Raw genomic sequence first — 12,506 nt, 5'->3', positions numbered from 1 at the left:
TTTAGGATTTCAAGGTGTTATTATGTTGTTTATTTCAAAAATAAATTACAAAATTAATAATTCAATCGATATGTATACATTGTAAATTAGTATATACTAGATATCGGTAGTTCGCGAACGACCCGGTAGTATGATCCTTTCATATACATTGGATGAGTGACCGGGTTCCGATTTTGAGTGAATCTTGTTCACGAACGCTGAACCGTTCATTGGCTTTCTGATTCACAGATTCACAGATCTAGTGAATGAATCTTAGCCGCGTCTAGTATACAGTAGTATACACACTTTAAAATAGGCACGCATACGTTGTGTTACTGACTATTGATTGTACGCACGTATTGGCCAGCAATTTTTCAGTTGGCAAAGCGCTTCGTGTCGCAAAAGGTCGCGGGGCTTTGGCTACCATTTTTATTTTAATACCTCACCGTATATTCGATCAACCTGTATACCTGTGTCTTCTTCTTCCTGGCTCCGTCCCAACTTATCGTCTTTGTAGACTGTTGGGGTCAGCTCTCCTCATCTTCATGTTTTAATTTAGGTGCTGCTATCATATACTCGTACAACGTCACCTAGGCCATGCCTTAGAATCATGTTATCTTTCTGTAGCATCCATGATTTTTTTGGTCTTCCTCTAGATGTCTTTCGAGGAAGATCCATGGCTATTGCCTGCTTTACAATATGTTCAGGTTCTAGAGAATGACGTTGCGCCTATACCTTTCTTCTACCTGTGTATTTATGTTTAAAACCATTTTTTTAATAAAAAATCTCATTTCTCATCTCGTCCAAATTAATTAGGAATGCTAACTATTTCAATATAAATTCCAATTTCCAAATGTTCGTTTCATTTTTAAACCTATATTTTTAAGCAAAATATCTTTGGATTATTTTTAGATTCTCTCTCATACTTTTCCGAGATTTCCCGTATTTGGTATTTCAATAACAAGATAAAATAATAGGCCTTGGCGTACACGTGAAACAATATTATGCTAAAACCCACAAATTTGTATTATTTTCATTTTTATGAAACCATTTTAATGTAAAAATAACATTTTTGATATTCTTTGTTTCTTATAATGAATGATATGAATATCATCTGCGTACGCGTTGACTGCTCTTTTCCAGATTTTTATTTGTTATTATAATTTCAATTTTTATCATTTTATTTATTATTTTGCAGTCGATAGGTTTATTACAAATTATTATATTTTATATCAACTAACTAACTTATCATGACGCCGCTTCTCTATAATTAAATGCCACACCTATTTGTCTTTGCAAAAAATCTTCGCCTCTTCCACATGCATGCATCTCCTCATACATACCCGCAGATTATTCCGATTCCTGACCAGACCATTTTCAAGTATTTGAAAAACTTGATTATGGCAAGTTTTGCTCTGTCTTTAACAATAACCAGTAAATTTAATATTTTCCATAGATTCGACTCGTTTGGACTTCAGATATTATTTACTACTCGCACACAACTCGTACTAAACGCACACATGTTCACAAACAAAAGGTTAAACTAGGTACAATGTATAAAATACAATTAGGTAAGATCTGCGTCTCACATTATTATGTATTGCTTATGAATTTCTGCCGGAAGCCTTTTCAAATGGATAAGTAAACGATTATGGATTCAAACAGAAGCGTCAGTGATACTAGTACATGTAATTTGTTTATTCATGCTGAATACACAATAAACCCATTGATTTACTTACATCTCATTAAATATCGTACTGTTATATGAATAAACTAACTATTATGTCAAATGTACGATACTGCAATGTTAGTCAACCTTAAATTTAAAATAAATATATATTTTATATTGTTTGAATCAGAGTGAGACTTTGACTCAGTTCGTAGAGAACTTTCTCACAATTTTATGTTTTAAAACACAAAACGCTAATCCTTAACCGAAAATAGATATGTCAGAAATCAGGTTTATTTTTATTTATAATTAAATTTAATTTTACGTATTTCAAGATATTTCTCTGATACAAAATTTAGATCAGACGGTTACATGTGGATGATGACACCTGGTAAATTTATTTTGAATTAATTTTCATACTTAATATTCGCACACTGTACCTTGGATTTTTTTTAAATAAAAAGATAAATATTTTTGATTTTATTATTAACAATAAAATTTTATTTACGTGAGCCTAAGCGGCTCATTATTAGAAATATGTATCAAATTGTGGTAGAGTGGGTTCGAACCGAGAAACTCTGACTCGAGAGTCCGCTACACTGACCACGGGAATACAACCCGACACGATTTGCGTTGCGTATTCTAAATTATTTCGTTCAAATTCGCAATGGGTGATCATTAAAGTAGACGGAATATTATATATATTTTTTTATACCAAAAAGCGACAATGCCCCTTTCAACAATTTGAAATGAATATTACCCATCACTAGCTTACATCTAACTAACTAACTAACTAACCATCACGCCGCTTCCCCGCAGAGGTAAAGCAGAAAGAATCGAACGCCACACCACTCTGTCTTTGCAAACATCTTCGCCTCTTCTACATCCATGCATCTCCTCATACATACCTGACGATTATTACGACTCCTGACCCGGCCGCTTTCAAGTATTTGACATACCTGATTGTGCCAGGCTTTCCTCGGTCTTCCTCTGCTTCTTTTTCCAACTACATTCGCCTCATAAATTTGTTTAACCGTTCTTTCCTCACTCATATGTTCCACATGTCCAAACCATCTAAACACACCTTTCTTAATTTTATCGATAGTACTCATCTCAGCCTTGCATTCTTTCCTTATTTCATCATTCGAACATCTATCAAACATCGTTTTGCCACACATTCGTCTGAGGGATCGCATTTCGACTGCATTTAGTCTGCTTTCATCCTTCTTTCGCCAACTCCATGCTTCGCTTCCATACAGAAGCTGACATCTGACATTGGTAAATTAAAATATCACGCACTTAAGGAGATTTTTGTATTGAAACTCCGGAATGCTGAAACTGTATAATTGAATATTGAAACGGCGCCAGTTTGAGGCATTCGACCCGATGGCTATAAGCCACTCTGCTACTCCGTTCCAGCGCTTAGAGGGTTGTCGTTAATTTGTATAATCCGTCCTCCCACTGAGTACGAGTATGGCAGATCGTGTCTTGTGGTATTTCCTCTGTAACTTCTCCATTGTCTCGGTGAATAGTGCCGTTGGCTAGTACGTATTATTATCTTGTGAACGTTTTACTTGGTAGAGCGAACAGCTGACAACGCAACACAAGCCGTACGACATTTAACAGGATCTCACCCGTAATCTATACACCCACAGTATTGCCTTTGTTCGAAATATTATCTCACGTTTCCACGATATACTCGGTTTTGTTACGTTTCGGTGAAGGAACTGTGTGTCTAATATCATTGTCATTAATTTCTGAAGGCTTAATTCTAAACTTGGCCATAATGTTTATTTAATTATTTTGTTAATAAAGGTAAATAGGGCGATAAGCCTGCTAAGCTCTGTCGGTAAACTCTATAGTAAGATTATAATTGAAAAAGTTAGAATGGTGACGAAAGAACGGATTTGGGATGTGCAAGGTGCTTTTATGAGTGGAAGAGGTTGCACAGATCAAATTTTTGCACTACGAATGCTGACGGAAAAGTTTTTGGCTAAAAATCAGAAACTCTTCTGTGCTTTCGTGGATTTGCAGAAAGCGTATGATAAGGTTGATAGGATAAAATTATGGAGCGTGCTGGAAAAATATGGAGTAGACAATAAACTTATACAAGCAGTTGCTTCCCTCTACGAGGGCAGCACAGCTAGTATAAGAGTGAATGGGGACATTACATCATGGTTTGCAATATCCAAAGGCGTAAAGCAGGGATGTGTAATGTCACCATGGTTGTTTAATCTCTATATGGACCATTGTATGAAAGAGATTGAAAGTATGGGAGTCGGAGCGAAAATGATGAATATAACTGTTAGTTGCTTGCTGTATGCGGATGACGCCGTACTGCTAGCGAGCAGCGCGGAGGACTTGCAACTAATAGTGTCAAGAATGTACGATGTATGTATGGAAAATGATCTGGCAATGAATGAAGGTAAGTCAAAGGTCATGGTGTTTGAAAGAGAGAAAGATTTGACAGAATGCAAGATTATCGTGCACAATGAATCCCTAGAACAGGTGCATGAATTTTTATATCTAGGAAGCATGTTCACAAGGGATGGAAAAGTGGATAAGGATATTGAGAGAAGAGTGAATGCAGGGAATAGAATAAATGGTGCTTTTAACAGAGTGATTGGGAATAAGAATATGTCCATGGAAGCCAAGCTAGCGGTTCACAACGGCGTGCTAGTACCGACACTAATGTATGGAAGCGAAACATGGAACTGGCAAAGGAAGGATGAAAGCAGAGTGAATGCTGTTGAAATGCGCTCCCTCAGACGAATGTGTGAAAAATCATTGTATGACAGAATTAAAAACGACGATATAAGAAAGGAATGTAAGGCTGAACGAGGAATAATTGAAAAGATTAGAAAGAGCTCTTTGCGGTGGTATGGACATGTGGAGCGAATGGATAGCGAGAGAATGACTAAGAAAATATATGTGGCGAATGTGAGAGGGAAAACAGAACGTGGACGACCGAAAAAGACTTGGCACGATCAGATTAATCAGAACCTAAAATCTGGCGGTGTCAAAAGTCTGCGTAATCGGAGGGCATGTATGACTAGATGTATGGATGTGAAGGAGGCTAGGAGTGTATGTCAGGACAGAAGAGTGTGGCGTTCCATCCTCTCTGCCTACCCCTGCGGGGAAACGGCGTGATGGTAGTAGTAGTAGTAGTAGTAGTTAATAAAGGTCAGAAAACACGAAAAACATTTTTAAATACTTTAAGTTTTTCTTTATTGTTTCGGCATTAACATTGTGGTAAGACATGTGATTAAGGAAACACTGGTTTTTATACCACTTGAGTATTATTAAAGACTACTTGTTTCGGAAGCTAAACTTCCATCGTCAGGTCTGAATAAAAACTAAAATATAAAATATAATTTTTTTCTATAAATAAGGAGAGGGGAAAGTTAGGGAGAGGGGGTTAGTCAAGGGGCGGAGCTTGCAAACAAAGGAAAAATGGAAAGCAAAGGTGAAGAATTTTGAAACAATATATTAGTTATTTCAAGTTTTAATGCAATTTTTTTAATATTATAAAAATTTTGTCATTCATTTTAACTACTGTATTTACAATTTTAAAAAATTTTCATAACCGTTTTGCTCTTAATTTAAGTTTTTATGTAAACCATACTAAAAAAACTAAAAAAGAAATGTTTTCATTCATATTAGTTTTATTCCATAAATGAAGATGTGCTACATTTCCTGTTCCATTTTAAAACTATTATACAATTTATGTTTTTTACGCGCTTTTTTTCATTGGTGAAAATTTTCGGGATATTTTGGATTGTACAGCAGCTTTTTTTTCTTTCTCAGACTCATTTTCTAGTACCGATTCCCGTCCATTTTTTAGTATAGCTTTGTTTGGAATTAGGCCTCACAATGAACTTAGTGGTAAGCATATGTAAATATAATGGAGAATATATCCTTGCTACTTTAATGAATATGAAAAAATATTTTAATTATTATAATAGAAAATACAGCTTCCCCAAAGTATGGTATGTATTCATTTAAAAATAAAGTAAACGCTTTCCCAGAATGCATACTTTATTTACAACTTCTACGAAGCTGATAATTTTAATTTATAACTCATAGTAAATGAAAAAAAAACGCATTAAATAAATGTCCCTATTTCCGTGTACACTAATATTAATTGTATTGTTATCCGATTTATTTCTTATGTTCTATAATCCTAATCGTTATCACTTATCGTGTATTTATGACGACTTTTCATCGTACGTAAATATCCTGGATATCACTCATTGTATATAATTCTGTCAACGTTGTTAAATGTCAACCAGGGCGCGTATTCACAAACCATATCATTACCTAGCCATATGCTATATCAATTAAGTATAGTTTGTAAACCGTCAACACTTTCGAAAAATAATGCAATATGGATGCTCAATAATGGGCAGCAAAGTGAACGTTACATAATATATAAAATGAATACTTTAGTCAGCCAGTGGCAGTTCGTATGCCGTGGACTTCCATACTCCCTTCGTTTAAAAAAATAGATACTTCATCTTAGTTGAGATACTTAATATGAAATATTAAAACCCGGAATGTGTCCTATTTGGGACATGAGCTCAGAGGAGAAAATTAATAACTACTGTTATTGATCATCAAAGGCAAAATCGAGGGTCGAAAGGGGTGTCGGAAGAAAGCGGATGATCTCCTGGTTCCATAATATACAAGAGTGGACAGGAGTACAGAATGTCAAGAAGCTGTTTCGGACTCCCCAAATACGGAAATTTTCTCTCAAGTGATGGCCAATATCGGGGTGACCTGACACGACACGTAAAGAAAAAGAATCAGGTGCCTAATGAAAACAAAACCACTTTTCACCATCGCAGCTCGGCGATATCGACGTGATTGCATCTGTAGTGTGTATATGGAAACACACTATAACTATGTCTGGGGTTTTGCCGACTGAATTAAATCGAATTTTCTTTGTGTGGTTCTGAATCCAATGTGGGGCGAACGTGCCGAGGTGTGTTCGAGCACGAAACATGACTCCAACCCACAAGGACATGCGTATCATGAATCAAGGTCGTCTAGCTGTACTCCGACACTCTCTCTGTCTGTGTACTCCATGGTGAACTAAGTACTGTGAAATTAGACATCGTCCAAGATTTCACTTCCAGAATGGTCGTTTTAAACTGACAATGGAATGGTGACCAGAAAATAGAACTTGAATATGAAGAATTTATTCAAAAAACGTCCGTAGTACTCGTATTTTCCCATACGACTACTTTTAAAGGTTGCTAAAAATAAAAATAAATCGTCTATTTTTTCTTCTGGATATTTTTTCTTTAAAAGATTAAATTATTGATTGATTCGACAGTCACTTTTTGGTAGTACTTATATATTTTTTTGTAAAAACTTTACTTGGTATATACCAATATTATTATCTTTACACACGATGTTTGATAATAATAATTTTGAATGCATTGAAACACCTGTAATCAATTTTATGAAATACTGGTATTTACGAAAGAACAATTTAATACAATTATTTCGTCAATATGATTTCGCCTCATGTTTTTATTTTTTTAGAAATAATTTCCATAATTCAATCACGTACGCGTTTTATTGTTTTTTTCCCACATTAATCCACCAATGGTATCATTTTTAAGGTGAAAATCACCCTGTAGATGTCTCATTCAATACAGGTCGAAATGTTGGAAAAATGTCAACACGGAGTGCCTCAAAACCCACGTACTTATTATTCTTAAAGTGCCCTGCCCTTATTTGGAGGTAGGTGACCATCTAGTTATCCTCTCACAACCCCTACATACTCCTACGTACATTGCAAAAATCTACGTTCATACTTACACCGATTTATTAGTTACAATTTCTGTGTTGAGAAAATAACATATTTTCCTCGATACTTAAATACCTATGTTATAGCGCCCAACCCAACGCAATGATGCGTCAAAATGGCGTTGGGTGTAGAAGTCAGACTATTGATATACGTACCTCCAATACTCGCCCGAGGTTTGTAGCTTCGAAATTGGTTTTCTATCCCTGTTTTTAGAGCTCGCGTGGAGTGTTGATACTATCTATCGCGTGCCACCGAGCTGTTTACCTATTCTTTTGAATCTATGAAACGCCCAAAGAACATCTAAGGGTATCAACCCCGTCAATGATTCATCAAGTCTGTTTACTGGATTTCTGATAATGGAAATGTACTAGTATTTATTTATATACCTGACCAAATAGCCCGAGATCCAACATTTAGCAAGGTCGGGACCTTACTTTGGCGTATGGTTTTTTATAGTACTTAATAAAGTAATAACTTTAATCCGTTTGCACTGCCTAAATAATTCTACTATCGTTCGCCTATGTTAACTTTTTCATCTATTTGACCTATATATACGCCACAAATGACTGCCCTATTTTTCCTTACCATGCTCTCGATCGTTTGGTCGTTTATCATTTACTTTATAGTAACTGGAAACATCTAGAAACTAGAAGCAGGAAAACTGCGCACTTGACTTGGGACGCGTTCTTTGTATGAGGCAGATTGCTCAATTAGACCCAATTGTTGTGTTTTCTTGTTTTTGAAGAACCAGTGACGTGAGGCAACTTGGTGACTACGTTGAATCAGTACTTGTTACATATGCGTTGCACAACATTCTCACGAATAGTAACTTACTAAGGATGTCTTTTATCCACGATTGTTTAAAAATACGTCGTCATCGTTTGAAATAACTATGTATTTTTGTACTTTTATTTCGTTACACATATATGGTTTTTAGATTAGATTTATTATTCATTAAACTTTTCAAATTATTTTCACTATCGATGCGCATTCTCCGATTGGTAAACATTCTAATTTCATCGCCACTATCACTATTTTGAGTATAACAAACAAACCAAGTTGCGAAATTTATAGAAAATGTGAAACAAAATTGTATCCCGATTTTACTGTGAATTTACATTTAAAAGCTTTCAATATCCCTGTCACTGCCAATCTAAATAATACAAGTTTACAACATTTTGAGTGTGTCCAAATACTTGTTCAAAAAATCTGGATTATCTCCAATTATAGGTATTATTTTCATATTATTCTTTGACATATCATCAAAGATGATGAAGAATATGGAAGTCATAGGCTGGTTTAAGTGATCACTTAACACACTTGTAACATTAACCAATTCTACCCATTATTGACAACCACACTACTCAAATTCTTGGAAGTTCTATATATATGAACCAATTTTTAAACATTGTTCTTAAATCACTAGAACTTCACTAGAGACATCTATTGGTGAGATGAAAAGAAACTTTTTATTGGGCAGAAACTCTTTATTAGCATATAAGTTCCGAATCCTGGATTATAATCACATACATGAAAAACGCTACAAAATATCATTTTCATTTTTATCATTTTAAGCTTATAATTTATTTATTTATATATCTCGTCTCTGGCAAACATCGGGTTTATTTATTATTTATTTATTTATTTCAAAACATATTACATACATAAATCATATATACATATAATATTCCCGATGAGTAATTTCTATTTCTCATTTTGGGACATGGGATTAAGGTTAACAAGACTGAAACACAAATAATAAAGTAACAAAAAAGATTTTTTTTAAATAACCAAAACTAAAACTTATACATGGCAAAATATAAAAACAATAAACAGGCATACTAAATAGGCACAAGAAGCATATTTAAAAGTAATAAATGAGAAAACACAAGGTAAGAAGCATATTTAAAATAAACAAATGAGAAAATATAACAAATAAGAAAATATAAAAAACATAAGGTAAAAACAAAATAAGAAAATATGACTAATCACTACATTTTTATGTCAGGCAGCTGGTTAATTTGGGTATTGGCAATATAATTTAAGGACCTTACTCCAAATTTAGCAGTGTTTATCGGCTCCACATATATTTTGTTATGTCCTCGTGTATTATGATTATGAATTTCTAATAATACTAGGTATTTTCTTTCAGGTGTTCGGAGTCGAGGAGAGCAGTAGTGCGTAGCGGCGGCATGAGCGCGGTCCGCTAGCGGCGGGCTGGGCGGGCTGGGCTCGGGGCGGGCGCGGCGCGCCAGCGAGGGCGGCTGCACCGCCGGCATGGGCGGGGACGGCCAGGGAGGCAGCGCCGCTGCGCCGCAGCACAGGAAAGGCCACAGGTGAGATCACCACCAATCAATCAATCCACAATCGCCTCGGCCCCCATGCACGATTTATAAAACCTTAATGAAACCTTTCCGATTTCCACCATTAATAACTAATATTTTGTACGCCTCCGTAGTTTAATGGTCACCACGTTCGGCTACCGTACTGGAGGTCCCGGGTATGATTTCCAGGGGGAGTCATATAAATATAATATTTTTTGATTCGGCATTAACTTTGTGGAATATTTGATTATTGAAAAAAAAACTTGTTTAATACCACTTAATGAGATTTATTTCATTACACACGACTAGTTTCGAAAACTACAGATGTTTTCATCCACATACTTAGTTTTACTATTCACCTGTAGATGAAAACATCTGTAGTTTTCGAAACTAGTCGTGTGTAATGGAATAAAACTCATAAAGCTTCAATTTTTTTCTAAATAAAATAAATATGTGATTTTTCACTCTAATATTTATTTAATATCACCCTGGACTGGTACCTGAAGCGGAGTGCTGATCACCTGTCCTTCATGTGTTAACGATCAAGATGACATTGCGTTTATATGATGCAGTGCCCTAGGCACCATCGGGGTGTGGATTAGGGTTTGAATTAATGAATAACTAGTATGTTAACTTTTAGTAAGTGACGTTTTCCTCTCGTTCACCTCTATTTTCCACTATTTTTGAGATTATAACCACGTACTAAGCTTACCCCTATAGTTGACTAACCCGGTTCTATCGTATCTGACTTTTTTTCCACAAATGCTGAAATAAAACCTTCTTATCGTGAATGACGATTCGAGGGGAAAATAGGAAACATATTTTCTCCAATTAAGATCTAAGAACTACTTCAAAATCACCAGGGTAACTGACACCTTAGCACTTCCCGCGAGTAGAAAGAACTCTAAACAAAGTTGTTTTATTTATCGTTCATCAAAATTGATTAACGACGAATATCGGGAGTTTGATGAATGTTCCAACTTGACATTGTCAACGATGAGATCACTTACTATTGTAAGACGACATTGAATCGTGGTGTGTCCCTGGTTTCGGACAATTTATCTATTGAGCTTTGATCTTTCTCTTTTCCCCTTCTCCTCCCTCCCGTCCCTCTTCTAGGTATTTTCATAAATTTACAAATGTTGAATTGGAATAGTACTCACTTTGTTATACCGGTTTATGTTATTTTCAAATGGCTCTATATCCTTATTACAAATTTTTAAAATTATGATTCTGGTCGTCAGTAGCAAAAAGCCAACCTAGTAAAATCTTAGAGAGGCATATAATTTGTGTGACATGACCGTAATAATTTAGCATGCAAGGGCCATTATGGTCTACTGTTGTGTGGTCGTTTCAAAGTCGCGGGCTAACCATGGCATAATATTCTGTAGTTAGTAGATAGCAGAGGGCACCTGAGTGCAACTTGAATATTCTCAGACACGCATCCAATATGCAAACACCATGGTTCATGGTGGAAACCTTTAACGAATTTATACTATACAGCATAATTTAACATGCCCTAAATATGAGGTCAATAAATTTACAACCTTGCATTTTTGTGGACATTCGACTTCATTATTTGTATTCGTCACCTTTTTTTTGCAATCATAATTTTTAAAGCCCAACATACGTTTTAACGCAGTTTAATTTTTTTTTAAACCCAGGTAACATTTGACCTATTTTTTTGTAATGCTGTTTTTAGTATTATAAAATTAAATTTCTTCGAAAGTTAGTTTGAAAATAAAAGAGTTATTGAAAGGCAAGGGGTTAAAACATGCATTTAAAAAAATGTATGCCAATAAATAAAACAAAAAAGATTTATATTATTTCAAAAAATCAGGCGTGAGGTGGCTACCGGCTCTCCGCGTAGCCGGACGCGTAATGATTTATATTATTGCGAGTAAGGCCTTAAACTGATATTCACGTACGCATTAGCATCATTCAAATTACACAAACATTCTTCAACCTTGCATTTTGTGCATATACGACTTCATTATTTGTATTTGTCACGTTTTTTGCAATCAGATATTTTAATTTGATTTTCTCGTATACATTAGCAGCATTCAAATTACACAAACTAATATAGTGCGGGTATGCATTCCCAAGTGCCTTACGTGTCACTGTATGTAGAATTTTGACCGATAGTGCTGCCGTCAGTTGAGAATATGTGTATATAAGAATGTATATAGCTTTTTCCAATTGGACATTTCGCTCACTCCTTTCAAGAACGTCATAAATAAATAAAAAACTTGATTTTTCAGGAGAGCGTTTTAAAGTTTAAAAATTAAATTTAAAACAATGTATTAAAAATAAATATCAAGCCACTTATTGAACTTTTTACTGTGCAACAGATCTTTTTAGGTAAAACCTGAAGGTATTTTCTCCATTTGAAAAATATTTAGTATATTTAAAAAATAAAAAAAAGAATACCTTTTCTTCAAAATGCAAAAACAACACTTTCTGCCCTGTAGCGGGTAAATTTAAGTTAAAAATATGCCGCTTTTGCTGGGATATAGTACATTTTCTAGACATTCCGAAAACATGCATGACTGAAAATTGACAATTTTTGATTTATAACGTTCTGGAAAGGAGTGAGCGATTTGTGTTTAACTACTATGGCATCAGGTTATGTTAATATTATTCAACTGATCGCGTTATCAACGTTCATTATTGTTTTTTTTTTTTATTTATTGCCTTGGCGTTTAATTTGTAGAAC

The 12,506-nt window shown here is 34.9% G+C and overlaps 1 protein-coding gene across 2 annotated transcripts in view; it reads left to right on the top strand.

Annotated features, from left to right (window-relative positions):
• Positions 1-12,506, top strand: part of Oatp30B (Organic anion transporting polypeptide 30B) — a 128,720-nt gene that overhangs the window by 36,807 nt on the left and 79,407 nt on the right. For both annotated transcript variants that reach the window (XM_088257984.1, XM_088257985.1), the window contains one exon: positions 9,619-9,802. In XM_088257984.1, the coding sequence (XP_088114110.1) occupies positions 9,744-9,802 (59 nt within the window). In that variant the 5' untranslated portion in view covers positions 9,619-9,743. The remainder of the gene's footprint in view (positions 1-9,618; positions 9,803-12,506) is intronic.

Source organism: Brachycentrus maculatus, unplaced genomic scaffold (genome assembly GCF_059751285.1).
Source record: "Brachycentrus maculatus isolate JH-2025_06_01 unplaced genomic scaffold, ASM5975128v1 h1tg000089l, whole genome shotgun sequence".
NCBI lineage: Eukaryota > Metazoa > Arthropoda > Insecta > Trichoptera > Brachycentridae > Brachycentrus > Brachycentrus maculatus.
This window is presented reverse-complemented; position numbering and strand designations above follow the sequence as displayed.